Genomic DNA, 27,626 nt, shown 5'->3' with positions numbered 1-27,626 from the left:
CTGTATCACATCTTTGAACTGTGACAGGTCTTTCTGTCAATTTTCATATGTCGTCCTAAATTAAGACTGTAATTAATGTTATTCTGGGCTATTAAAATGACAGCAAAGGATGTCAGAGGTATAATTTCTATGGAAATGGGTTTTTTCCTTGGTGCATTTTTATTTTTGAGGTAAATATCTATGATAGGATGACCCCTAAGGCTTTCTGAATGTACAGGTCCTATTTCTGCCAAGAATTCAGGCTTTTCAGTCTTTACTTGTGATTTTTCTGAAATGCAAAATCTATTCAGCAGGGCAGCTTGTTAGAGCAACCTCTGCTATGTGGCCTTTACATATTATAAGTAAATTTTCAGTTATGATAGCGTTCTTTTGATTGATCCTATGGTCCTGGTTTTCTTTTTAAGCTTACCAAGGGAACTCTAATATTTTATCAGTAGTTTGCAGCCAGTTTGTTGCTAGCTAATATATGAGATATTCTGTGTGATAGCGCTGAACTCTATAACTACTAAATTCTTCAGTCCTCTAAGCTGTTCCTGGAGGAACTGTGGATCTGGGCTAGTTTGTCTGAAAGCAGCAGGATGGGGAAATGGGAGGCTGCTCCCTGCATTAGTGTGAGCTAAGGATGACGGCAGCGAGTATGGATCTATGTTCACTGACCAGTGATGCAAGAAGATCAGAGAGTCTCTAGTGCCAGAAAAACAGGCTTGGGCAACAGTCCAGTGGTTATCAGAAAAGTTTGTTGTGAGGAGAGAGGCTTGAGGACAAGTCAGGATTTGAATTTGATGGATCAGTATCAGCGAGATACCCAGTCAAGAACAGACATACCTACAGCACAGCTGGTGCAGGAGCATGAGCCTGAACTGCAGCTCCCAGCTCAAAGTGGAGGAGGCCCTTGACAAGCTTCTGCACAGGTTACTCAGCTGCATTTTGTCAGAATTGGTCTTAAGCAGAGATGCTTTAACTCCTAAGATTAGTGAAAGAGGTTATGGAGCCTGTTGATAAGCTCAGGGCCCTGACATTGGTGTCCTGGGAAAGTTTTCACTATTTATGCTTGTAGCAAAGCTGTAAGTTATGACTTTCAGGATTCTGATTACTTACACTCACACCTGTACAAAATAGGAGCAATGATGATACTGATTTCTGTATTCTAGAATTTTTGGTATCTCTTTTCATTTCTAATGGGTGCTATTTGAAATACTACTGATAGAGCCCAGAGAGGGTCTAATTTATGCAGCCTGGAACTTTGAAGTACCTTTAACAAAGGAAAAAAGGCGACTTTGAGCAGTTGCAAGACTTAATATCTGCCAGAGCTACCCTTGTATATGTTGTAAAAAACATGAAACTGAATTTGTATTATTGTGGGCTAGGATGTATGCTCTGAAGACACATCCTTCTATGGCAGCAGTGACTGTTTCTCTATCAGATAGTCAGGTCTTTCCTGTAGATGTGATGAATGTGGATGTATGCTCTGAAGACACATCCTTCTATGGCAGCAGTGACTGTTTCTCTATCAGTCAGGTCTTTCCTGTAGACGTGATGAATGTGACTAGTCTCTGCAGCAAAATGGAGTTTGATCCTTTTGCTTTTTTTGTTGCTGTGAATGTGCTTTTTTTTATTTGTTGAAGGAGATCATTAGATAACTCTGAAAGCATAAGACCTCTCTGTCTTTGAGGAGAAATGATTCCTACATTTTCAGGTAGTTTCAAAGACAAAAAAATTGTTAAGCTCAAGTATTTGCAAGATGTGCATGTTCAGTGAGCATTCACCTGTAGCTAATTCAAGTTCAGTTTTTTTTTAAGAACATCCTTTCTTGTCTTACATCTCATAACATAGAAGTGTTAATAATGTGGCTTTTGGAGTTTGGATTTATGTTACACAGTTAAATGAAATGTAAATTTCATTTACAGAAATTTACAAACTGAGGGTACAAAATAAGGGGGTTTCTAAATGAATGTTGAAATGCAGCTTACATTGGCATTTTGTGACAGAATCACAGAGTGGAAGGGATTGCTGAATGTCATCTTGCCCAACACTTTGTACAAATACAGTCACCTAGGGCTGGTTGCCCACAAGAAGCCTTTTGAATATCTCCAAGGAGGGATACTCCACAACCTTCATGGCCAGCCTGTGCATGTGCTCAGTCACCCTCACAGTAAAAAAGTGTTTCCTCCTCTGATCCTGTCACTGGGCACCGCTGAAAAGAGCCCTGCTCCCTCTTTTTTTGCATGCTTGCTTCAGGCATTTTTGTACATTGATGTGATCTCCCTGAACTGTCAGGTTCACCTCTATAGGTGAAACAGTCCCAGCTTTATCAGCCTTTTCTCACAGGTTCCCTTAATCATATTTATGGTTCTTTGCTGGACGCTCTCCACTATATCCATGTCTCTCACGTACCCAGGAGACCAGAAAATAACAGAAAATAAAACTGTTATTGGAGATAACCTTCTTTGAAAATGGTTTTAAACCCACATGTAGTGCATAACAGCAGAAACTATTAGTGACTTGCTGGAAGAGGCATATTTAACAGTGACAAATTTACCTAAGTATTCCTAATGAAACTTCGTACTCTAAAATCTGTGTTTTTTAAGTAACAGCTAGATGTAATTGATGAAGCTTGTAACTTAATAAACCACAGCATAAGCAAAGGTTTCTAACAAAGAAGTATCTGGATTTTATTACTTCAGCTGTTTTGAAGTCAGAACATTCTACAGCATCTTATGAAGGCAAGTCTGTGTCAATCTGTAGCTGAAGTCAGAGTGCTTTGCTTTCAGACAGTTGTCTTGATATCTGACTTTGGCTGCATTATATTTACTCTTTGGAGAGGTAGCAAGTGAAGAGCAGTTTCTGTGTTTTCCACTCCCCTTCCTTTTCCTTTTCACCCTTTTTCATCCCTCTCTCCCTCCTACCCTCCCAGCTGAAGGAAAAAAGACCAGAGATTGAAGGCTTAGATTCTCTGATGGAGGGCTAGGAGTTTCTGACATTTTTCTTTGTTTGTGCTTTCTATCACACTATATTTCTTTAAGATAGCAGGTTCTAGAAAAGATTATCAAAGAGAAACAATAGTTGTGTCAAAAGAAAGTGGAATCATGAAAAGCTTATTATATGGTTTTGTCTCAGAAGTTAATATTTCAAGTTAACATTTAAACAAAATCAGGCCTTTTAACTACTCTGAATTCAGAAATTTACCCCAAAAAACCAGTCACAGTATATGTATTTTAAGAAATACAGTTTAATAATATGCTGCTGGACTGTTTAATTTTTATGCCTTAGGGTAGCACAGAGCACTATTTCTACTTTTTGAAGCTTCTTCTCATTAGTGTAGTCTCTTATATAGCACCTGTTTTAAACTCCAAACCTGAATCTACAAATGTAAAACCTGACTTTTGAAATATTTGCTTTTTTGAACACTCTTCTTTAAAGGACCTATCAGGATCTCTCCCCAAAATGCTAGAAGCATGAAGGATAAGGGAGGAACAATGTTGCATGGCCCAAACACATGTGCTTTCGTCATTAGCAAGGTACAGCATGACCTCATGTTGACCTCAAAGGTAAATCGCTACTAGGGAACAATTATACATGCCTGTGAAAGCAGCTTAGTTTTGAACAAGAGAATAATTCAGTGTGTAGAATAAAATTAAATTTACAACACTGTCTGCCTTTCCCCTTCTCTGTCTTGTCCCTCTCCAAGTCTCTTCTTGAGATAATGTTGTTTCTTATATATGTGTTTGTTGCGAAAGAAAACAACTTTTCTAGAGGTCATAATGGATTCCTAAATATGGGGAACTCAAAGGATCTTATATCCAATTTAGTCAAATTGTACATCTTACAAGTAATTCCCTTTTTAATGAAAAATTTCATTTGTTATCTAGAGTATTGGTATTGCAGCCTTCAAAATGTATGTCTCTGTTAATTGGGGAATCTTGCGAAGTTCTGAAATATATAGATCGTTTAGGCTTATGGGAGAGTTTTTCTAAATATTAGTATTATATTTTTGTGTGCTTATCTTAGACTGCAACACAAACTTATGACATTTTATTTTTTCATAGAAGACTAAATATTCTGTAGCATTATGTGATATGGTCACTACGTATGATGGAATATTATTTAGTTAGCAGTTCTGAGCTATTTGGAGAAGAATTGCTGCCAGCATCTCGGAACTCTTAGCCATACCTGTCCCGTATTATTTGTATAATATAATTGTTTGATGTAATTCTTTTTTTCCTAGAATGAGAGAGCATATTCCTTCTGTGGAACAATAGAATATATGGCTCCAGATATTGTAAGAGGGGGAGACACAGGACATGATAAGGTATGTTCTAAGTTTATTACTGAAAATAAACTAATTCTTCAGTCAACATATTGCTCATCTTGAGGGGGTTTTGTAAAATATGACATGTTGTCTTATTTAAGTATGTGTTATTTAAGGTTGTCCTAAGATAGATTGTTTCCTGTGTCTTCAGTTGTATGTTGATGTATTTTCCTCTTCTGATCTGAAGTAAAAGTCATATTTATAAAGGTATTGAGGCTTATTTGTGTTCTGTTCAAAATTTGTTCTAATTATGTTGTGGGACAATAAACTTAGTTAGCACTTATTTGCCTTTGCATAAAAAACTAGCTCAGAGTAGAAAATGGTTTGTGGCTAATTCTGATACACATTTTAAACTGGACATCCTAGAAATCGGTTATCTTTATTGAGGTATGGGATAGGTCATTAATATTATAAGCGTTCTCATATTGTAAAATTATTTGACTTGTGACTCAAGTTTTATTGCACAATAAAGTGTCAGTGATAGAAAAGATCAAGACAACAACAATTAACAGATGATTTTTGAAATAAGCAAAAAACCCTACTCTCCAAAGTAATTCTGCAGTACTCCTAGGTAACTTATTCTGATTGCTCACTATAATTGCAAGTTTTGGAGACTATTTGATCTGTGTAATTTTTTTGCTGTGGACTGAGTTGAGTTGTCTTTGTTGTGGATCATGGAATGTAGTTGATTGTGGTTTCTTTTATAGCAGCCTGTGTAAGAACTGGAAGAGTCTGACTTGTACCTGAGAAAGTTCTTTCTTTTCCTTCTCTATGCATTCTGTGTCTCTTTTGGTCTGAGTTTACCTTCAGTTAGGGAGCACTGTAGTGGGCATAGCTGGGATATGGCAGTTTGAAGTAGAGCAGAATGACCTCCCTGATTATTCTACTACACATAAAATAGTGTGTGCTTTTTCTTTTCACTTAGTCATTGTCTCACACCTACCTTGAATTCCACTATAACCTCTTCATCTTTTTCTACTGTACTGCTTTCCCGGTTGCTATTAAAAATGGAATTTAAAAAACGTACTTATTAAAGCTCTTTCCTGCACTCTCTTAGTTTAGTCATGCCACCTCCAGAGCATCCCTCCAATTTCTCAGTCACCTTGAATTATGATTCTGGCTTCTCAGAGCTTAAAAATTCAGCCTTATTGCTAACTTAAAGCGGAATCTCTGTGCTCTGTGGTTCTGTCTGATACTTTCTTCAGATGTCATGCAGAGTCATACAGTATTCTATAAGGAGTAACTTCTCGGTTTGATAGGGACTGTTAGTTGATCAGTGGGGAGATTTTGCAGTTATGTATGTTATGTAAGTTGTTTACACCACATGCTCACTACCTTACCATTGACAATGTCATGTATGGTAATTTTAGAAGATTTTTAGTGTATTTCATATTTAGTGCATATCTAACAACTCAAAGACCTTACAAAAAGAGAAAACAAGATTGCTTTAGTATGCTGTGCTCTCATTAATCAATATTTATCATCTATAATCTCTTCTAGATGATTGCAGTGTTTGTCTTAAGGACTTACTCTAGTATTTCAGTATTTATTTTTTTGAAGTTTGATTTCTGATTCTGCAGATTCTCCTTTTCTTTTGGAAAAACACATGCCAAGAAATTCTTTGGTATTTTCTCTGAGAATTATTTATTTGCAAAATAATTAGTAACAGTACAGAGACTTCATCAGGTAGTTCTTCTAGATACTCTTGGGTGAATATATGAGACATCAGATTCTGTGTATTTTGAAGCAAATCTAAGTAAAATATGTGTACAAGTTGTTGGGATTTCACTAGTTGTCTTGCTGTATTGTATTAATATTGCCAACATAAGTAAAGCAGAAGTTTCATTGATTTTCAGATTTCATGGCTGTAAACCTGAGAAGTTCAAACACCTGTAATTAGTTTTGTTGAAAGGACTAAACTGCTTCCTTTATTATTCATAGTAGCATACTTCCTTTAGAAAGAAAAAAGTATTTTGGAAGGTATGGGAGGTATGAATAATATGATTAGTGTATGGGAAGCCAAGTGTCCCATGTGTTACCACAGTCCATCTCTCTAAGGCCCCCGAGGTGCAGCCGTGGCACTGGATGGCCATAACTGAACAGTGCTTGTACCGTGTGGAGCTCTCCATGCAAAATGGATAGCAGGCAAAGTAACAGGAACCCAAATGCAGTAAACACTCAAAGTGGGCGTTACAAGGCTTGTGCTAGATCCTTACTAAAGTTCTTTAACAAGCAAAACACTGTTCTACCCATGATCTATTGCAGCAGTAGGATGTTGGAGACTTGGTTTTCCTGAAAGCTTTGCCTGTGTGAAACAGCTAACAGGTGAAACATGAACTGGCTGAATTTGTGTTCAAGGTTGGAAATGTCATAGATCTAATAAAAGGAAGGAACTGCGCTTTTAAGCAGATTCCTTGAAAATCTGTCAGGTTTGGAGTATCTGACAGAAGCAGATACTACATAAGTGAAAAATTTCAAGAACTTAAATAGACAACTAGTGATCCAAGTATTTAAACATTAAAAAGTTGTTGTTGTTCGTATTGGTGTTATTAACAACAACAACCGAAAACTGAAGGATGGGATGCCATCCAGAGGGACCTGGATAAGTTCAAGAACTGGGCATGCAAACTCATCTCATGAGTTTTGACAAGACCAAGTGCAAGGTGCTGCACCTGGGTCAGGGCAACCCTCAGTGTCAACACAGGGTGAGCATGAACAGGTCAGAGCAGCCCTGCTGAGAAGGACTTGGGGGTGCTGGAGGATGAGAGGCTGGACATGATCCAGCCATGGGCACTCACCACCCAGAGAGCCAAATGTGTCCTGGACTGCATCCAAAGCAATGTGGGCAGCAGGGTGATGGGAGGGGATTCTGCCCTTCCATTCTGCTCTGTTGAGACCCCACTGGAGTGCTGCATCCAGCTCTGGGGTCCCAGCACGGGAAGGACAGGGACCTGTTGGAACAAGTCTGAAGGAGAGGGGGCACCAAGGTGATTAGAGGGATGGGGCACCGCTTTTGTGAGCAAAGGCTGAGAGAATGGTGTTCAGCCTGGAGGAGGCCTCACTGTGGCTTTCCAGTACCTGAAGGGAGCCTACAAGAAGATGGAGGCAGACTTTTCACAAGGGCATGTAGTGACAGGACAAGGGGGAATGGCTTTAAACTAAAAGAGGAGAGATTTAGATTAGATGTTAGGATGAAATTCTTTACTGTGAGGCTGATGAGGTACTGGAACAGGTTGCCCAGAGAAGTTGTAAATGCTCTGTACCTGGAAATGTCCAAGGCCATGTTGAATGGGGCTCTGAGCAACCTTATCTAGTGAAAGGTGTCCTTGTCCTCCATGGCAGGGGGTTGGAACAGATGGTATTTTAGGTCCTTTCCAATCCAAACTGTTCTATGGTTTCATAGCATTTTCAGATGCCTGGATTAACTGCGGGCTGTGATCTTAAATTCTGCTTTTTGAACATTCCTTAATTTTGTTCTCAAGCTCATAAAACTTCAAGTTCCACTACTTATTAGCAAGCCTTAGGTTCCTGTTATTTTGAATGTGTATTAGAATTCATATCACAATGGTAAAAACCAAAATTAATTCTGTTGGGAAAGAAAAAAGGAAATTTAGTAATCAGTAGAAAGAGTTCAGCTTTAGAAATTAGTTGAAGAAGCTAAATGGAGAGATTTCAGTATAAAATTAATTTATCACAGAAAATACCTTCAGTCAGTACCACAGTTGTTTATGTTTCATTGTATCCCATTCTGCCTTTGTATTTGTATATAGGTAGGTTCTTCCTATGCTAGTTGCTTTCTATGTGGATTGTTCTATTCCTTCTTTTGTTAACAATTTTACTTCAGTGTATCATAACATACATAATTACTGTTGTTCTGTAGGCTGTTGATTGGTGGAGTGTTGGTGTTCTTATGTATGAATTATTAACTGGAGCATCACCATTTACAGTCGACGGAGAGAAGAATTCCCAAGCTGAGATTTCTAGGTAAGATTCAAAGCAGTGAAGTATATGTGCTTGCTAACAGATGATCCTTATGCCATAATATGTTTTGTGAGAGTTTGTTAATTTAAAATTTAGGAAGAAAGTGCTGCCATGGTAACATTTTATGTGCTCCAGTTCTGTTCAATAGAATGACATTGGAAAGTAGATAGCTTTTATTAGCTAGTAGAACTGACTTCACAAAAGGCCTGTTTTGTTTAAACTACAGTGGAGCCACAGCCTTGTAGATACTAAGCTCTGTTGCATGTTTACTGTTGAAAAGGAACTCAAATGAAATACCAAAGTATATGTAAATAGAATTATCACATTCCAAATCTTAATACATTAGAGATATCTTTAGCTAGAGATACTTTTTTTATCAGCTCTTACTAGGTTGTTCTGTCAGACTGCAGATTTAAAGTGCCAGAATGTACCCTACTCCCACCTTTTTCTTACAAATAATATTTTATTAGTGTATAGCATGAAACACAGGTTTTGTCTAGCCCATTTGCATATCTGAGAAGAAATGAATATGATACTTACAGAAATGAAATAAACTATACCATTCTTATCTTTTACATATAAACTTTTTGTTACATTCAATAATCTCCACACTTTCAAGGTTTGTTTTCAGTACCTGTGTAAAAGCACTGGAGCATTTTTAAAAGACAAAGCAATAAGCTTCTCCAAAACACATTACTGAAATCTCCCCCAAAACAACAATTTCCTTTTACTAGATTTCTTTTGGAGCAGGAAGTTGAGGTCTTATATTGCTCAAATTACTAACTGCTGTCAAAATGAGCTTGTAAGTCCAGTCCCCAAACTAAGAATAGTCTTGCTTCTGTTGGAAGGTATTGTCCTGGTTCTGACCCTCCCCTGAAATCACTTGATATTTAAGGTTGTAATGGATGGTGGAATATACAGTTGTTTAGAGAATTTATTTTACTTATAAGTTCAGGCAATTTCTTGGGATATTAAAGCCTGTTTATTGGTTTTTACTTCTCTACCACAGCAAACAGGAAAACATACGAGAGAGAGAGAGAGTCTGGTAATGAAAGAAAAATCAGGACTTCACCTGCTTGGTTGTAATATTGCAGTTAAAAATTCAGTTATTTCTTTCTGCCCTATTTAAGGTTAGAGGTTTCGTTGACTGGTTACTTATGCCATGGCTGAATTTGGTAATTTTGATTCCTGAGATTTACTAGATGGGACTCTGAAGGAGTAACAATTACTTTTTTTTTTTTTTTTTTTAGAGAGAACTTTGAACTGAACTTTACAGATCTTGTTTCCCAAAAAATGGGAAACTTTTTAGTTATGTATTCCACAGGACTTGACATTCTTTTGGTAGGCACTTTGGTGCTTTTTTAAGATAATAATATTTCTGATAATTTGAATAACAAGGTTGTTAACATTTGTGCTCTGACAGCTAATAACTTTCTTTAGTTGTGGCAAGTTTACTGTGTTGCTGTTCAGTCTGTTTATATTGTGGTGGACGTTAATGCTATGCATTTTATAGATAGCAGTCCTATGGTATTTCAGTTTTTGATAAATTTAGAAGTTAAATTCTTACAGTTTCCTATATTGAAGATGTTCCCCAGTCTTCCTGTTTCCTGAAAAAGCCTTTTCTTAACTTAGCTTCTGTTGTTCTTTCTTACATATGGACAATTTATTCTTGTTGATGTTTCAAGAAGATCTTGGTTAATGGAAGGAATAATTTACCATCTGAACAAAAAAATACTTCTTCCTTTTTCTTGGATTCCTCTTGTTGATGCCAGTGCTGGTCTGATAGATCTGATTCCTTTTCTTCTTCTGTTACTTTCAACTGATGACTCTCTGGTTTGTAGTTCTTCCTCCCAGCTATATAGCTGAAATCTTCTTACTCCCAGTTATATGATTGCATTTCAGACTAGATTTCATCTCTCTTGTGTTACTCCTATACTCATAAGACCCAGTGGTTTCTAAATCCTTCCCACAGATAGCAATGTCTTTGTTGGATCGTTTCAGTGTTATGTGTCTGAAGATTATGTCATGAATGTTAGGATCCTTTTAAGAACATAGGAGAGCATTGCTGCTGCCCTGGCTGCTGCGCTGAGTCGTGTGGAACCTTCTGGGGAATGGTGACTGCTGCCTTTGGGAGAACAGGAGCTTTTCCTGAGGGTAGCATAGAGCAGGCAAACAGAAACCAGAGAGTGACAGTTGCCCTGATAATGAAATTACTGGCACAGAGATATGAGTTGGTACAAACTTCTTTCTTGATAGCAAGGTTGTTCTAACCAGAAATTACATGGGTTAACTTAATGTGCTTAAACTTGCCAATTGCAGCAGACTTAGAGAATGCAGTTTTTTTACTTGCTCACAAGCTGTTGAAGGCAGGGTTTTATTTTTCTGAGTTTAGGGGGGGAAAAAAGTCATCTTTTAAATGGATCCAGGTCCTTCTTTTATTTTACCTAGGTAGGAAGTAATCTTAGATATTTTTAGATAATTTTACGCCCTTGTGTGGCACAATGGTTGTCTGGTGTTAAATTTGAGAATGAAACTTTGTTCTAAAATATCTTTCCAAGGGAGAGTTCTATGCTTGTGTTGGAAACAGTGTGTAGTTTCTATTTTTTTTTTTCTCTTTCTGGTGAGAAATTATGTTGTTCTTCTATCATAATCTTTTTGGCAACACTGTAGACCTTTTTCATGGAAAATGCAAGTTAAGTAAATGCAAATGTTGCCTTTTATCACTGTCTCTGAAAGCTCGTTCACATGCTTTGTGTATGGGTTATTAAACTCAATTAAATAAAAAAAGTCACATAACTACTCCAATATCTCTCCTTTTCTAGTGCGCCCTCTCCCCTTTCTTTTCCCTTGTTTTCAGATTTTCCTTTCATTTTTGAGAATTCTGATCTTTTATTGCTGCAGAACCAGGGATAAGAGCCATCCTGCAAAAGCACAGGCAAGGCTGGGACCGACTACATAGCCAGTATTTTCACTTTGACTATGAGTAATTTGTAGTGCTGAATTGAAAGACTGACAAATCCATTTTAGGGGTCTGACTTTTGAGGGCCCTGTCATGTATAGGATATAAAATGAGCAGGAAGGTTTTCGAGTACTAGTTTGCAACTGTGCAGCAGTTTAAAAAGTCTTACCAGCTTTAGGGTTATGAATAGATAAAAACTTTTTAAAAAAATGCATATATGCATCTATAAAATAATATATAGACGCATATGATGCCATATTAGCATACTAACTCCGGTAGCAGCCAGTGGTCTTTATTTGACATAATTGGTTAGACTTTATTTAAACTTCATGGAGGACAGCTGAAATCTGACAGTCTGTTAGATGCTGTGGAGATACTTCATCTATGATCCTGCAGGAAACCTTTTCTTCACAGAGCTGTTGGGAAGATGCATAACAGCTGTGTACTGGGATGCCCTTCTTTATTGATTTCCTTCTTAAATCAGTGACTTACTCTAGTGATTGCTAGATCTTTTAAAGGATGGAACAGTCATTAAATCCAACTTCTGATTTGCATGATTTCTTCTAGGTATTTTGTCCTAGAGCTTTTAGCTGCCTATCTATAATATACAGCATTTTTATGTTTAGATGCACATCAGAGTGCGTGAGTGAGTCTACCTATAGATCTGTTCAACCATTCATTAAAGCAGATGGTTTAAGGCAAGTTTTAGGTATTGTAGCACAGTTTCTCACCTGTGTAGAACCAGGGGTGTGCATATGTACCCGACTGCTCCAAGATGGAACAAAAGAATAAGAGAGTTCAGCTCAGAACAAGAGGTGACAGGGTCATTCTTAAGTATGAGGGTAAAAACTCTGCTTTGGAAGTCTTGTACATTTGCCCTTTAATAGGGTTACAGCTTGGAGTTGCTTTCTCTTATTCCCTGTACATCCAGATGTATATGTATCTTTTTGATGGTGCTTATAACACAATGTCTCAGTTTAGAGACAAGTTTAGGAGAAAATACTTTGGAATGAGTAGCATCCCCTAAAAAGAGTTTCAGCAATCCCTTTCCACCAATAGGAAAAGAATACTGGTGGATAAAAGCAAAAAAGCCTTTTCCAATGGTTAATTGACAAACTTATGTGAATCTCCTTGTAATGGAGCATGGCAAAATGCTGCCATTTCTGCAGTGGGTTCTAGGATGGTCAAGAGATGGAAGATATTTCTCAATATAAATCTTACTGTACATCTGCTGGAAATACAGTACAGCAGAGAGGAAACAGTTTAGGAGGTTCCTAGAGTGTGTGGAAGAGAACTTGCTCTAGAATTTCCCTTTTGATTACTAAGGACATCTCAGAGTTTCAATCTCATTGCTTTAGAAATCACTTTGAAAAAATACTGATTGGAGGGGTTTTCCTCTCTTCTGAGAGCCCAAAGAGAACTTGTTGTTTTCCAGAATCTTTGTTACATATCTTTCTGATTCTTTTATCAGAAAGGTTGATAAAGAGGCTTCTTCAGACTTACCTAACTGCAGTGATTTTCAAGCTATGAAAACATTGTAGATTTCATTGTCCCTCCTGTAAATAAAGTAATTTTTCTATCAAGGTGTCCTGTCTTCTGTCTTTATGAGTTACCTGCTTCCCCTTTCTAAAACTGGGTCATTTCAGAAGAGACTGAATCTTTTCTTCTCCATCACTCCTGCAGTGTAAGAATACTCTTATTTAGTGGTGTTTAAATTTGGTATTAACATACTTAATTAAAAGATCACTTGATAATATTGTCCTTTCTTCTCCTGTTCTGTAATGTGAAATGTGTCCAGAAGTTGAAGAGAATTCTTGTGGTTGCTGTTACTTCTGCTGGCAGAAAGGCTATGATTTAGACCCTTACTGGCAGATATATATCATTAAAAAAAATAATCCTGGACTCTACACCATCTTAAAACTCAGACTGTGTTTTCCTCACTCCTATCAGCATTACTTAAGCCAAGAAGTTAGCTTGCTTTGTCTTTTGGTTTGCTTGAAATTGGATACTATGTCTGTAGAAGCTACCCCTGGGATGTGCACATTTTGAACTTGGTTTTGTTCTTCCACACTGCCAGAACAGGATTATTTAGGAAGCAATCTGTTTGCATCTATTTTTGGACTAATCCAAGAAGCTAGAGATTTCAAGATAAAAATTTTCTCATGGGATAACTGACTCTAAGGATGTGTCATGCAGTAACTCTGAACAAAATTTAGGAATGTCCTGCAGCGATCAACTTAAGCTCTGGCAGAAACATATAATGGTTGAGATCTTAGTATTGCCACAAATTCATGTCATTTCAGCCTCAGTCTCTCATGGCTTCAAATCTTTCAGTTTGTGTTTAGTGGAGGCACTGTAAGCCCTACTGTGAAGTTACCACAGTGAGAGTATGCATCAGGCTGTGTAGATACCAAGCTGTACATGAGCCAGTAATGTGGCCTTGTGGCAAAGGCAGCAAATAGTATCCTGGGCTGCATTACACAAATTATCATCAGTTTAGGGATATGATCCTTCCTCTTTACTCAGCACTGCCAAAGAGGCCACATCTGGAGTACTGGTTCCACTTCTGGTCTCTCCAGTGCCAGAAAATAATATATTGGAGAGAGTCCAGCAAAGGGCTGATGTCAGTATGAGGATAGGCTGAGAAGGCTGTCACTCTTGCACCTGGAGAAGGAAAGGCTTCGGGACACCTCATCAATGTGCATAAATGCCTGAAGAGAGTGCGCAAAGAAGGAGGAACCAGGCTCTTTCAGTGGTGTTTGGTAACAGGACCAGAGATAGGGGCCACAAATTGAAACAGAAGGTTCCCTCCAAGCGCTAGGAAATATCTTTTTACTGCAAGTGTGACTGAGTACTGACACAGGATTCCCAAAGGAGATGGTGAAGTCTCTCTCCTCGGGGGTATTCAAATGGTTTCTGAACATGGTGGTGAACAACTGGCTTTAGGTAACTGTTTGAGCAGGGTGAGTTGGACTAGACGGCCTCCAGAGGTCCATGCCAACCACAATTCTTCTGTGATTCTGTATGCTGGAAGGTTTATTGTGTCTCTGTTTTAAACCTGTTCGTGTGTCTTTGGATGTGTTACTTTCCCTTAGAGTCCTTAGTTTCAGTATTTAGATTTAGAGTAACTGAAGGAAAACTTGCCTACTTGTTTATGTAGAGCTATGGGAACTGCAGATATAAAAGACAGGTATTGAAATGTGATTCTACTTAGGCTTCCAAGGTTTTGACTTCCACTGGCACAACGTGATGGTTTCTAGTTCTTATATTGAAAAAGTGGTGAGGTCTGTGTTTACTTTCTCTTTACTGTTTTGAGGGAAACACTGCCCAGGTCTCTTGAGTCATCTTTTCAGTAAGCTGGATAGTCCTAGCCTTTTCATAAAACTTTCTATCAAACACATTCTATGTCTGATTAGTCTTAGTACTGTTCTCTAAAACTTTTCCAGTTATAGTGCCTTTATTTAAGACAAGGGCATGAGCACTGAACACAACACAGAGGGTGAAGGCAATTCTCCAGTGCCTCAAATATGTTTTTTTTTTTCCTTTATTTTCTAATACATTTTAATGTTGGAATTATTTTTGGTTTGACTGCTCTTAGTCATCAAGTTGATTTCTTTGTGGAGCTATCTGTTTCAACCATGAGATTTCTTTTAAAGAGTAAACTCAGTATGTGAAATGAGGATTGTTCTCCTTTTGTGGATTGAGGTATATAATTTATCTCTTCAGATGTTCTGTTTCATGTCCGCAATTCCTTAAACCTTCCTTTATTTAAAAAAGGTTGGTTTCATATTTGTCTTCCTCCTGCTTTTGGGTACAATAGAAGTTTAAATGAAATGTTAATGCTTCCATTAGCATGGTAACTCTTTAAGTCTGAACATTTTAAGTAACTTCCACATTGTTATTTTGTTTGTTTTAAAGGAGAATATTAAAAAGTGAGCCACCTTATCCGCAAGAAATGAGTGCTCTGTCTAAGGATATAATTCAGCGTCTTCTAATGAAAGACCCCAAGAAGAGGCTAGGTTGTGGTCCCACTGATGCTGATGAAATCAAACAGCATCCCTTTTTCCAGGTAAAGCAAACAACAAAACTCACCAGATCCCACTTATTCTGCATTAGTGCCTGTGAAATCAAAGTTTAAGGAAATTCTCTTGTTTTCTTAACTTAGAGACCTATTACTTGCATGAATAATTGCATTGAAGTTAGTGAAAATATCCATGTGTTTGTATTGTTTGGGTTTTGTGTGTATTAGAAGGGCATGCTAGGTTTTTAATATCTGTGGTCTGTATCTATCAATTACTTGAAGAAGCCAAAAGACACAATGCTTAAATCAGAAGGTTAAATGTAAAACACTGAAATTGTGTTGTATTGTCTGTTGGGTTTTTGTTTGAAATGATTTTTTAAAGATTGCCACTAGCATTATTAGTAGAATTTGAATATTGATAAAATTCACCAAACTCCTTTATTTTCCTTGGCCTCATTAAATCTTTAGTTTCGTTCAGTAAATTTTAATTTTGTTCAGATTTCAGTGTATTAACATTTGCTTTCAAACGATGATGAAGATTAGATTTGCATACAATATCTGTAGTGTTCTGTCCACTGTGGTTAAAATTGTGTGCTTTCTTTGAAAAAACAAATTATGTATTTATGGTGCTTCTGAAGTTAAGTAGAGTTAAACAGAGTTAAGCTTCCTTAATTCACTGTTTGTTTTGGGAGGTGCATTTTGCCATCGTATAACACTTTCTATTCTTTACTTAATTTCGGTTCCACTCCTTTACAGTAACAGGGCAGTTTTCTCACATCTGCTATTTCTGTGCTTCCTCTTTCTAGTCATGCCTCCAAGTAAGAATTTGGAGGTTTATGCTCTCAGGGCTCTGAAAGCTGACGTCAGTAATTAAGCATAGAAATTAGCAATGAAAAGTTGAAGATAAGCCACGGTGCATGCATGTATTATGAAAATATAAATATTGGTCTTATTCTGAAATAGAGGAAGAAATTCAAAGACCATCAAATTAATTGTTTGGTACATCTCTACTGTTAAATTATGTTATATTTCTTTTTGGATTCTGTCTACATACAAATAAATATGATACTGCTTGGCTTTAACTAAGCAAATTAGTTGAGCATAATTTGAATATTTTTCATCTGCCTGTGGAAAATGGCAAAGGGAGTTAGGACTGTGTGTCAGGACAAGACTCGCTTTCCAATATCTTTCTGTAAAATTTTCATTTGATTCAATTTATTTTCCTATTTTTTGTTTAGAATATGAATTGGGAGGACTTAGCTGCGAAAAAAATACCAGCTCCATTTAAACCAGTAATCAGAGATGAATTGGATGTCAGTAATTTTGCAGAAGAGTTTACAGAAATGGATCCAACATACTCTCCTGCAGCAACCCCTCAGACTTCGGAAAGAATATTTCAGGTATTTTAACAACTCAAATTAATTTTTTAAAGAAATTATTTTTGAACAGTTCCTAATGTATAGATAACTTTTTTTTTTTTTTCACCTCCTGCCTATTATGTTTTTGGAATTAAATGTGTATCTTCTAGTCCCAGTTCCTGGGGCTTTTTGTTCAATAATTGCAAAATGAGAAAGGTGGAAACAGTCCTACTGCAAATATGAACTTCCTTGTTTCTCCATTCCCAGCTGAATGTTCTACTGGTTGGACTAAAGTCAGTTTGTTCTTTATTGATTTTTTTTTTTACCTTATGAGTCTTGTCATCTTGACTCCATCAGCCTGGGCTGCCAGCTTCAACAAGAGCAATTTAGGTCCCCCATTTCCACATTATGGCTAGTTGAAGTAATGCTTTGGAAAGTGGGAGCTGAAACTCTACCTTTTGTAGGAGCATTCTAGTTACTCGACTGATGTTTCCAGATGAGTAACAAAGCTTTCCTTACTGTTCCTTCCATGCTGTTAAAAAACAATCCCTTCTTAGACTGCAGAGTCTGGATGTCAAATGGGCAAAACCAGCTCATGTGCAACCAACTTGGTACCAAAACTGCAGAGGTGAACAGCAGTTTGGATTGCTTTCTCTTCCCCCATTGTTGTGCTTTGTTGTTTTTTATTGTCTGTTTTTGAGCAGCTTAATCCTCAGGGTAGAGGAATGTAGTGTCATATTTTGGAACTTGTTAGATTCACAGTGACTGTAGCAAGCAGGTTATGCGTGTCTTAACAACATCTGATTCAGCCTGCAGCAGCAGTCACAGCTGTTCTGATACTCAAACTGGACACATCGTTGCCCACACACACTGATATCAAGTTTATCCATTTCAAATTGTTTGATGCTTACATCACAACATACAAACTATTTAATGCCTTAACTTTAAGGTGTCCTGGGAAGCTGGCTAGTTTGAAGTACAAGCCTTTATCACTATTGTAAAGCAATTGTAGCTGAGCCAGATTAGCATTATTAGAATTCTTGTAGTATTATTACTTTGTCTCTAACTGTGGAGGATCATCTAACTAATTCCAGGAGATACCTGTTCATATTGAACAGAGCAAGTTACAATTTCTCTATTATGCTACAAAAATTCTGATTTATTGAAAAATTCTTCTGAAACTTTTGTTGTTTCATATGTATTATGGTAGTTTATGTACAACAGTATCAAGCTATACCCTTTTCTGATGTTTTAATTTTGTAGGGTTATTCTTTCGTTGCACCTTCCATTTTGTTTAAACGTAATGCAGCTACAGTAGATCCTTTCCAGTTTTATGTGGGGGATGAGCGACCTGGAACAACAACTATTGCCAGAAGTGCTATGTTGAAGGTAATAATAATATCAAGCCTTAAATTAATTTGGCTAAATTAAAACTGTGTATAACTTCCCAAGCAGCAATCATAAGCTAGGCTATGGATTACAAAATAGTTATCATTCATTTATCAATTCTCTGTAATGGCTCCTCAGATGATTCCTCTGATGATCCATCACATCTTGCATGTGGTACTATTAAGAAATGGTTGAAGTTTAATCTGAAAAATGAGATGATTGTCTAGTTTTCCAGAAGACTGAAGTATAGTAGCAATAATTCTAATAATGAGACTCCTGATAGTTCTTATTCAGCCAAACACTGTAGATATTTCTGAAGCTACTTTATTATATAATAATTTCATCTATGTTGTATTTACCCAAAAGAGCATATAGTTGTGTGAAGCCTTATAAGAACACATGCTATTGTGATGTCCTCAAATGAGCACATAGTTTTGTGGATAAATGTATGTATGACCATCTTTGATCCTGTTTGTCTGAATATTTTGTATCTTCAATTGTTGTAGTAGTAATGATATATTTAGTGATTGTTTGTTTAATGTAATGTAAGCTTTACTCTTTGATTGCTAGAATAATGTTTATGCATTTTATTCAGTAAAATTTAAGATTATATTTTAATAAAAAGAGAGCTCTTTTACAGTTTTAAATGTAGATGAAAAATTCTTATGAAATTTTACTCTTTGTCTTTGACTGTGTATACTAAAAGTATTCTGCAAAACTAAATACAGACAGTTTCCTAACAGGACTCTCCATTTTATCATCATTATGAACTGGATCTGAAAGAGAAACCATTGGGAGAAGGAAGTTTTTCCATTTGTCGAAAGTGCTTACACAAGAAAACTAGCCAAGAGTATGCAGTAAAAATAATTAGCAAAAGGTATAAATATTCTATAAGACAATAAAAATATTTTCTTTGCTTACTGTCACCCATGGAGTAGAATAATGTTCACTACATTTATGAAAGTGGAAAAATAGCTTTAAAATTATTTCTTGTTCTATGAGTCTGCATAAACTTATTGTAACCTTATGACCATTAAAAGATTCTGAGAGTCTTTTGAAATAAAATGTTATTCTAGTTGGGACACAAGGAGAAACCTAAAGAGTACTTTTTGGTTCCTAGTTGTATTTTACCATTATTTCACCTATTTTTTTTCCTAACAAAGTAAAGGTATAAGGTTCTTTCATCTTGACACTTTGGTGAACTGAATGTAAGCTTAAGCTAGCTCCCTTTCTTAAGCAGCCCTATTGATTGCCTAGGATACTGCTTTTAGGAATGGTCTGCAGTGTGGGTTGCCTCAGATCTAACTGTATGTGTGTGTATAAAATGGAATTAGACTATGGAATTGTAAGTTGTATCTTGTTTCCTGGATGTTCTGAAGAGAACACCACAATGGAAGCAGCTGACTTGCTTTCTACACGGGTACCATCTGGTTCTCTTCCAGAATGGATTTCTCTGTGAGTTTCTGCTCAGAGAAGAGTAAAGATAAGGGATTCTTTGAGTAGCAGATGGATTTTTGCCTTCATTTTACAGAGTTCATTAGTAAGTACATCCCTAGTGTGTTGCAGAATGCTGGCAGGAGAGTAGAAATGTTCTGCTGTCAGAATGATAGTTCAGTTATCTCTTGCCCAAGACATTTGGCTGTACCTCTGTTTTTCCAGATTCTAGAAGAAGCTGTCTGCCAGACCTAGGTGTCTGTCATTTCGTCATATGCTTTTTGAATAGGACAGGCTCAAGAACAGGAAGCTGAAGTGTAGGTGTCTGAGTTAGTTTTCTGAGGTCTGCTAAATTAATGGAAGCCTGCCTAAAACTGTCTTGCACTAGAAGTGGGATTCAGTAACTTAAACATAGACATCTACGTAGGGCCATTTTAGAATCTGTTGGTGTCTTCTCTGTCCTCTGGTTCCCATCAGTCTTGTGACTGCTACCTTTTTGTAGATGTCTTCATGGCTGATGTCATCTTCCAGGCTCTTCCTTCCTATGCTTAGGCCACTGAATCCTACTCTAGGTATGTATGTTACAGTGAGCTAGTTCACCCTATAAGATGGATTCATGGGAATTTCACTCATTATAATGAGACCTTAAGTGGTGTGTGACAGACACCTACATTGGGTCTTTTAATGTGGAGATCTCTTTCATTTCTCTTTCAAAAACCCAGAAGTTTTTTCTGTGGTACCAGCAGAGCTGTAGGTTAGTGCTCCCACCTCATCTTAACATAATGTGCATTTGTTTCTGGGTAAGTGAGCAGACCAGTATTGACTTTTTCCCCTAGAACTTAATTTCTAGAAATTGTCCCTGAATTATATCACTCTCGGGTTCTTTTGCTCTTTCTCCTTCATCTTGGTGGCTCAGGCTAAATGAAGGTAAGAAGTGATCTGTATACAGAGATTTTTGAATTTTTTTTTAGGATTGCAGAGTGTGAGCAGACTCAGCATGTTTGTACAGTATTTAGAGTTAGCAGTAAACCCACACTCTGAGCAGTTGGCCAAAACCCAACTTGAATTAGAATCTGTAAGTAATATTGCTCTGAGGATCACACCACTAAATCTTGCTAAAAGGAAAAGTATAAGTTTCTAGCAACTTCTTTGTCTCAAAGTCAGTCTTTCACTGCTACCAGACAAATGTGCCCAAAAAGGGAATCTTGCATCTAGGGAAACCTTTTTGTGATACGTGAGGTGAAAGTTCCTCTGTGGTATTGCTTTTTTAGTAATGCTGGACCTGCCCCCAGCCAACATTTTTAGGTTTCTCTGTATGTCTGATAACCACTGAAACAATGTAAACCTGTTTGAGTTACTGTTTAGCACATCCCATTTGTTTCTCTCAAGGTTGCTTAAAATCTGAGATGGTAACTATTTACTGATGGGAAATATTCAGAAAAGCCCCCATAAAAATTTCAAAGATTTGTGCTCATGATACTGAACATTTTTCATCTGTTTCCAAGGTCTGCTTCCTTCTGATAGTAGTTTAGGGGGAAAGACTCTGTGAGTCAGGTTTTTTAATTCCTTAAGGACCAGAAGTCACTGTCAGTTTAAAAATTGCAGCAGCAGAGATGCAGATGGAACAGCTTAGTTTACTTGTTGATTTTATAAAGCCTACAGAAAGACCGAATTCTCTTGCACAGAATTCTCATTGTGGTTCTCATCCTAATTAGGAAAAAAAAAACAAGCAAAAATTAAGAAAATGTGTGGTGAGCGATTGTATCTGTATCTGTTGCCTGTAAAGCCATTCTCTAAATCAGTACAGGGTTAGCCTTTCTCAGAGAGAGTTTTGGCAGAAATTTTCAGGCATTATTTGCCAAAAGTAAATCAGTATATCTAACTAGTGGAAAAAAAATGTTCTGCTCTGTCACCATTCATGTAGTTTTTATAACACTCACCATTTTCACTTTTTATGACTATAGATTTGAATACTTGAAATAGAATTTATGCAATGATTTTTTTCTCTGGAAATAGTCTCTTATCCATTTCAGATTTTTACAATGCTCTGTTTAGGGATTCATCTGTATAACACATTTCATATAAAGATGATGTTACTCTTTTTCTAGTAGAGTTCATAGTTTCCATATCATTTTGGACATATTTGCCCCCATTAAGAATGGAAAAAGATTGGGCGAAGATAGAGGTGAACTAACAAATATTGGTAGTTACAGAGGTGTAGTCAAATTGCTCTGGACTAAGGGCATGATTTGTTTTAGGTTGAAACTATTCTGTATCACATCAGCTTTTGCTCTAGGAAGTTGCAGTTGCATTAAAAACATTGAATTGGGTGTGGGTTTTTTAATGGACTAAATTGCAGGGTTATGAGGAGAGTTTTTCTCCACTTAATTTTAATATACATTTAATTGTGTTCAAGTGGTTGTAATAGTACAAAAATATGGATTGCAAACAGTTAATAAATAACACTTGGAATGTGCAATTTGCTCAGTAAAATTGGTACAAAATGACTGCTCAATTTTTCCAGAATGGAAGCCAACACCCAGAGAGAAATAACAGCTCTGAGACTCTGCGAAGGACATCCGAATGTAGTGAAGTTACATGAAGTTTTTCATGACCAGGTATTTTGAAGAAACTGTAATCAGCACCTACCAAACATATTGCCATGTGTTTTCCCGAGAACTTTTTGGACTTAAGCATTCTGTAACTGTGGAGGCAATTTTTTTCCTAGGGCGTTTGTCTAGTCAGTATAGAAAATGAAGCGGAAATTATGCATTCTAGCAATCTTGCAGTTACTCTAGCAAATCAAAACAGTATGCAAAAAAATTTAAGGCTTGAGTTCTGTTCATTGTTCTGTTTTGTCTTTGTTTACCATCATACAATGTGTTCATGGCCCAATTTCAGTATCTGTGATACTGAATTGTGTTATCACCTTTCCCCCAGAATAATTATAGATCTTAAAACATATTTGTGAATTAATTTAGAAATGTTGCACATGAAGATTATATGACTAGTATCTTTTCCTACACATTAGTAACTTAATGGAGATAACCAAATAACTTACCAAACATGAAAGTGGAGCGTCTGTTTGAAAATCTATTAAGATCAGTTTACTTATTAGATACCTTAACTGTCTTTTTCCTTAATGTAATACAGACTCCACAGCATGGAATGAACAATAATTTGATCTGAATTGGAAGTTGGCCCTGGTTTGAGCTAGGCCGGATGTCCTGTACAGCTGCCTTCCAGCCTATACTACTCTGTTGTTCTGTGTTGGTCTATAGATTTTGTAATGGAACAAGGGGTCTCTTACCTCTGCACATATCCCAGTCTGTCCCCCTCATGCTGTTTGTGCTGGGACCAGCAGAGAGCTCATGTAGAGCAAATTTCACTGAGAGGATACAGTGTCTGAACTGTAATTTTTAATGACAAGAAAACCCTTTTTTTACATATATGCGCATGTGTGGAACGGGACATTTCTTTTTCCTTTGAGTAAAATGAATATGCTAAATTTAAAAAAATGGTTCTCTAGACTGGTGTGCCACTGAACAGGCTGCTCTCAGCCAATCAACCCACTGTATTTTTAGCTCCTTCTGGTAGCTCTCAGGTGTTACCTTTCAGATTACGTGCACACAATACTCTGAAGACCTGATGGGAATTTGTGGTGTGCCACTGAACAGGCTGCTCTCAGCCAATCAACCCACTGTATTTTTAGCTCCTTCTGGTAGCTCTCAGGTGTTACCTTTCAGATTACGTGCACAATACTCTGAAGACCGAAACTGATGGGAATTTCCTAGTTTTGAACTTTCTGCAGTTTGTCTTAATAAAAAGAAGTTCCAGTTTTTAACTTGCTCTGATATCAGTCTGTTCAAATTCCACATTAGTATTCCAGCCATATAATATTGCATTGCAGTCTCTTGGTGAGTCAGAAGTTTTCTAGGGAAAAAAGTCTTTTTATCCTTTTTAACTACACTGTCAGATATTCCCAAGGCATAAAGAAAATTAGCAGGAGAGGATACCATTCAAGCACTGCTAGACACCTTGGTTGTTCTAAGAAGTGTTACTGTTTTCTGTCCACATAGCTCTGCTTCTGTTCATGGGTATATAAAGTGTGCATCTTCTGAATATTGCTTTGAAGTCCATTTTTTGGCCACTTCCCAGAACTTTTTTGCTCTGCTTGCAAATACTGCTTTTGTTACTGTCATTCAGGGGAGGGAAGGGCTAGAAGCCATGGCATGCCTACGTCCATTGCCTTTTGAGAATGCTGAATTTACTTCCTTGTTCTGAGAAGTCTACTGTTTGCAAGACATTCAAATTGCAGTTGACCGTGTGCCAATGCTGTCTAAGCCCCTTTTTATTTATTGCCTTGAAGAGAGCAATCCTCTGAAAACTCATTGCTGTTTTAATTTTAAAAAATGCTCTTTAATTTTTGGGAAGATGTATATTGTAATTGTAATGATGGGGTAGTTTTGGCTACTACTCTGTAGGGAGTAAAATCGAAAGTTCTAGATAATTTTTGATTTCAGAGGTTAAGTTTCAGGGTGCTTTTAAAGGATTTTGTAACATTTAAGTGTTAAGTCCTTATGCATATTAATAGATACATATCCTTATATCAGAGCAGGCTTAAGCAGCAAAAGTTTCTCTTTTTCCAGCTTTAATTTTTAACCTAAGTAAAGCCTTTTCATCTTCCTACAAATTTATACATTTAGGTGGTGGCATTGCATTTTGGTTAATAAATATGGGGGCACATGAGGAAGATGTTATTCTTCAGTCTCAACAAGACTGATGGGAAAAATGCCATCTGAGATTTGGTCCTTTTTTTGGTCTTCCAAATTACTACAAGCGGCAGTGCTATTTCTTCAAGCATTGAGAACCTGTCAGAATAGCACCTAACTCCTGAGTGAATGTTGGTTTGTAATGTTAAATTTCTAATCTGCTATTTTATTGTTTCAGCTTCACACTTTCCTAGTAATGGAATTGCTGAAGGGAGGAGAATTGCTTGAACGTATTCAGAAAAAGAAACATTTCAGTGAGACTGAAGCCAGTCACATTATGCGCAGACTTGTTTCAGCAGTGAGCCACATGCATGATGTAGGAGTAGTCCACAGAGATCTGAAACCTGAGGTATAGTGACTTGTATATATATGTTTAGACAGTAAGTTATTAAATGTCTGGAATGTGATGTATCTCTGTTTCTCCAGCCTTTGTTACAGAGTTTTCTACTTCTGTGTTTTTAATTAGATGTTACCACTTTTACTTAGCAAATTCTGTAGATATTTTTCTGTTCATAGGTAAAAGTAACTGTAAGCAATCTCTACTCTTAACTTGTTCAAAAACATTCTTTGCCTATTTGGGGACATTTTTCACTAGCATGTATTTATTGTGTGAAACAGTTCATAAGCAGAGCTAGGTTGCTTGGGTATTTTGCCTGTACATTTCCATCTTTCGTTTGATCATAATTTCTTTAGTAGGGCTTCTTTTCCAGTTAAGTACAAAGTGAGCACTAAGAGATGTGTGGTTTGAGTTCAGTGAGTTCAGTAGTTTCCCAAAAGAAACAATTTATTAATATCTTTTTTTCAGCAATTGCTTTTCTGATATTTTTGTTGTTCAGCAACATCATGCCTTCTAGACCAGTCAGTTTACTATTATAAGATTGACCACTGGCTTTGTTCTGCTTCCTGGAGCCAGTTTTTTCTTGGGTGCTTTTGCCAGCAATGGGTTGGGATGTACATTTTCTCAAGTCTGAAAATGGTGTAGATTAATGATTCATCCAGTGAGGATGTTTATTGCAGGGTGATGACAGCCATCATACCCCAGGAAATAGCTGTTCCTTTTGTAGCTGGAGTTAAAAAATAATCTACCATTCCTACTGGTGTTTTATCTTATTGTAACATACTTTCTTTGATATGAAAGACTTGGTATTTTATAGTAATTCCAATTCAACTGGTAAAGAAGTCTTCTAGGTGTTGCTAGTTGTTTTTGAAAACCAATCCAAAATATGAATTTGAAAGAATCTCTGTCCTGGGCTGCTGTTGTAAGTAAACAGTTATAGAGGGACTATTTTGAAATTCTAGTGTGTGAGTTGAAAAAGTCATCAGGGAAACTTTTTCCAAGAGTTGCATCATCAGGGTAAGAAAATCATTTTTGAAACAAGTAATTATTAAAAGGATGAAACCAACCCCTCTTTCTCTCTTCTTACCATCTCAGTCTTACTGCCATTTTGAATGTAAAGGCACAGTAAAGCAGAGCTTCAGCTGTAAGGTAAATTAGGCAGTCTTCAATTCTGCATTATGTTCAAGAACAGAAGTCTGGGAAGTCAAGTAATGAAGGGTTAGCAAACAGCTTGCAGAATCCATTGCCTCCACAAAGCTGGACTTAACCTGCTTGTCTCCTTCCTGCTTGTTTTGAAAGTTACTATTTTAGGTTCTGACATGAACTTAGTATAGTATATGCAGGGTTCCCAATATAGATATGGTTAGTGCATTTCTCTGTAAAAAGATATATAGGAAATTCTGTTGCTTTTCTAAGAATTCTGGTCAGATTTTTTTGATGCTCAACTTTGCAATCGAATGTGCTACTGATAATTTTTTTTTAAAGTCCGGCTGGTTAAAGGTAACTAAGAGTGAGACTGAATTTCATGGACTGGAAGACTTCTGTTTATCAGTAGTAATTAGATCACATATGTTGCTCTATAAAACAGAGGAAAAGTACTGGATAGAAAATAGGGAATTTGTAGGAATAAAGAGTTTGTGTAGCATATGTGATCATATTTGGAGCTTCTCAGTAGAGGATTTGAGGACTGTTTCTGTGATCATCAATCTGTGAACTGGGTTCTAAAGGTATTGCAACAAAACATAACAAGTGTGCGAGAATGTTGTTTATATATCCTAAAATATGTGGAATATAGCTGTAAATATTTGGGGGATGGGAGAGTTCTGAAACACGCTTTATTTGCCTCATTAACAGAGGTACCTGAACCCGGTATAGGATACTTGGACTGTACCTTTCTATCCATGCATAATCAATTTAATTTTTATCATAAGAAAGGTCTTTTTAAACGAATGTTATTCATTCTTTATTTACTTGTGGAGTATATAACATCACCATACAAAAGACTATTATATTAATCACTTATCCTTGTATGAATATTTTTGCTGAAATTAGGCTTCATGTAGATCCATTTACACAACAATTAAAAACTGACTTCTCTGAATGTGCATTGAGCTGTATCAGCAGTACAGAAAGCAAAAATACTAAAATACTGCTTTGTAGCAGCTATTTTCTTTTGTCCATAATGAATGGTCTCAGGTTTTCCTTATTGACCTGATGGCAGTCTAGCAATCATTTTTTACCCTTGTTAATGAGTTTGAAATTAATTACTTTGTGTGAGTCATTCACCTTTTGTATTACAAGGTTAGATAGAGCTGTAGGATTTCTGATATTGAAATTTCTTTCTAGCATTCATAAATTGAGCAGTAAAGGCAGTAGTAAAATGACGCTCTTCTCTCAGAAGTCGAAGGGAAGAGTAGAATTAGCTTACAATTCATCTTGGCCTCAGACAGTTTTTCTGTGAGTCAAAAGCTTTCTGTGACAAGCCTTCCTCTTGTATCTTTCTTGGAAATAAAAATACTCAGAGAAGAAAAAAGAAGCAGATTGCCTAATATTTTCCAAACTGACAACAAACTTGTCTGTCTTCAAGTCCAAAGTGCCACATTCCAGTGTGTAAAGCTGGAATTCTCAGGGACTACTGCACCAATGTCTCTGCCTTGGTGTAAGGAGTAGGTTTGTGGTGGGACTGTTATGTGACCTTCAGTGCTTGAATGCTGTTGGTCCCACGTTTCTTTCAGAGCACTTATCAGTGCTGGCTTTGCCACCCATGGCAGACAGCTCTCAGTGAAACCTCTGAGCTATTGGTGCACTTCTTAACACCACGTCATACAAAGGTGCACTTCTTATCACCTCCTTTGCTTTCAAATGACTTGTGCATTATTGTCCTCATGGCAGTACTGTGGTACTGCTCAACAGCCAAAGACCATTCAGTCACAAGACAGAAGGAGCAGTGGGAATCCCCCACACAAGAAAGCTGTTGTTCACAACATGCCAGAAGGAAGTGGAAGCTTAAGAAAATTTGATTTTGTTTGAGGAAGAAGGCAATTCTGCCATCTCCAAACATGTTGA

General features: G+C 37.0%; 1 protein-coding gene and 1 pseudogene across 2 annotated transcripts in view; both read left to right on the top strand.

The window, feature by feature from the left end:
• The window catches only part of RPS6KA5 (ribosomal protein S6 kinase A5), a 69,876-nt gene that overhangs the window by 33,679 nt on the left and 8,571 nt on the right, over positions 1 to 27,626 (top strand). The window contains exons 2-10 of one of the 2 annotated variants that reach the window (XM_041416209.1): positions 3,421 to 3,548; positions 4,226 to 4,309; positions 8,190 to 8,293; positions 15,168 to 15,318; positions 16,509 to 16,670; positions 17,892 to 18,017; positions 18,761 to 18,894; positions 21,976 to 22,069; positions 24,402 to 24,572. In XM_041416209.1, coding sequence (XP_041272143.1) covers positions 3,456 to 3,548; positions 4,226 to 4,309; positions 8,190 to 8,293; positions 15,168 to 15,318; positions 16,509 to 16,670; positions 17,892 to 18,017; positions 18,761 to 18,894; positions 21,976 to 22,069; positions 24,402 to 24,572 — 1,119 coding nt within the window. In that variant the 5' untranslated portion in view covers positions 3,421 to 3,455. The remainder of the gene's footprint in view (positions 1 to 3,420; positions 3,549 to 4,225; positions 4,310 to 8,189; positions 8,294 to 15,167; positions 15,319 to 16,508; positions 16,671 to 17,891; positions 18,018 to 18,760; positions 18,895 to 21,975; positions 22,070 to 24,401; positions 24,573 to 27,626) is intronic. The other variant, XM_041416125.1, reaches the window with a different exon arrangement.
• Positions 6,292 to 6,823, top strand: LOC121331984 (annotated as a pseudogene).

This window comes from Onychostruthus taczanowskii, unplaced genomic scaffold (assembly GCF_017590055.1).
Source record: "Onychostruthus taczanowskii isolate IOZ18803 unplaced genomic scaffold, ASM1759005v1 scaffold1, whole genome shotgun sequence".
Classification (NCBI taxonomy): Eukaryota; Metazoa; Chordata; class Aves; order Passeriformes; family Passeridae; genus Onychostruthus; species Onychostruthus taczanowskii.
Note: the sequence above shows the minus strand (reverse complement) of the source record. Positions and strands in the feature narration are given on the sequence as shown.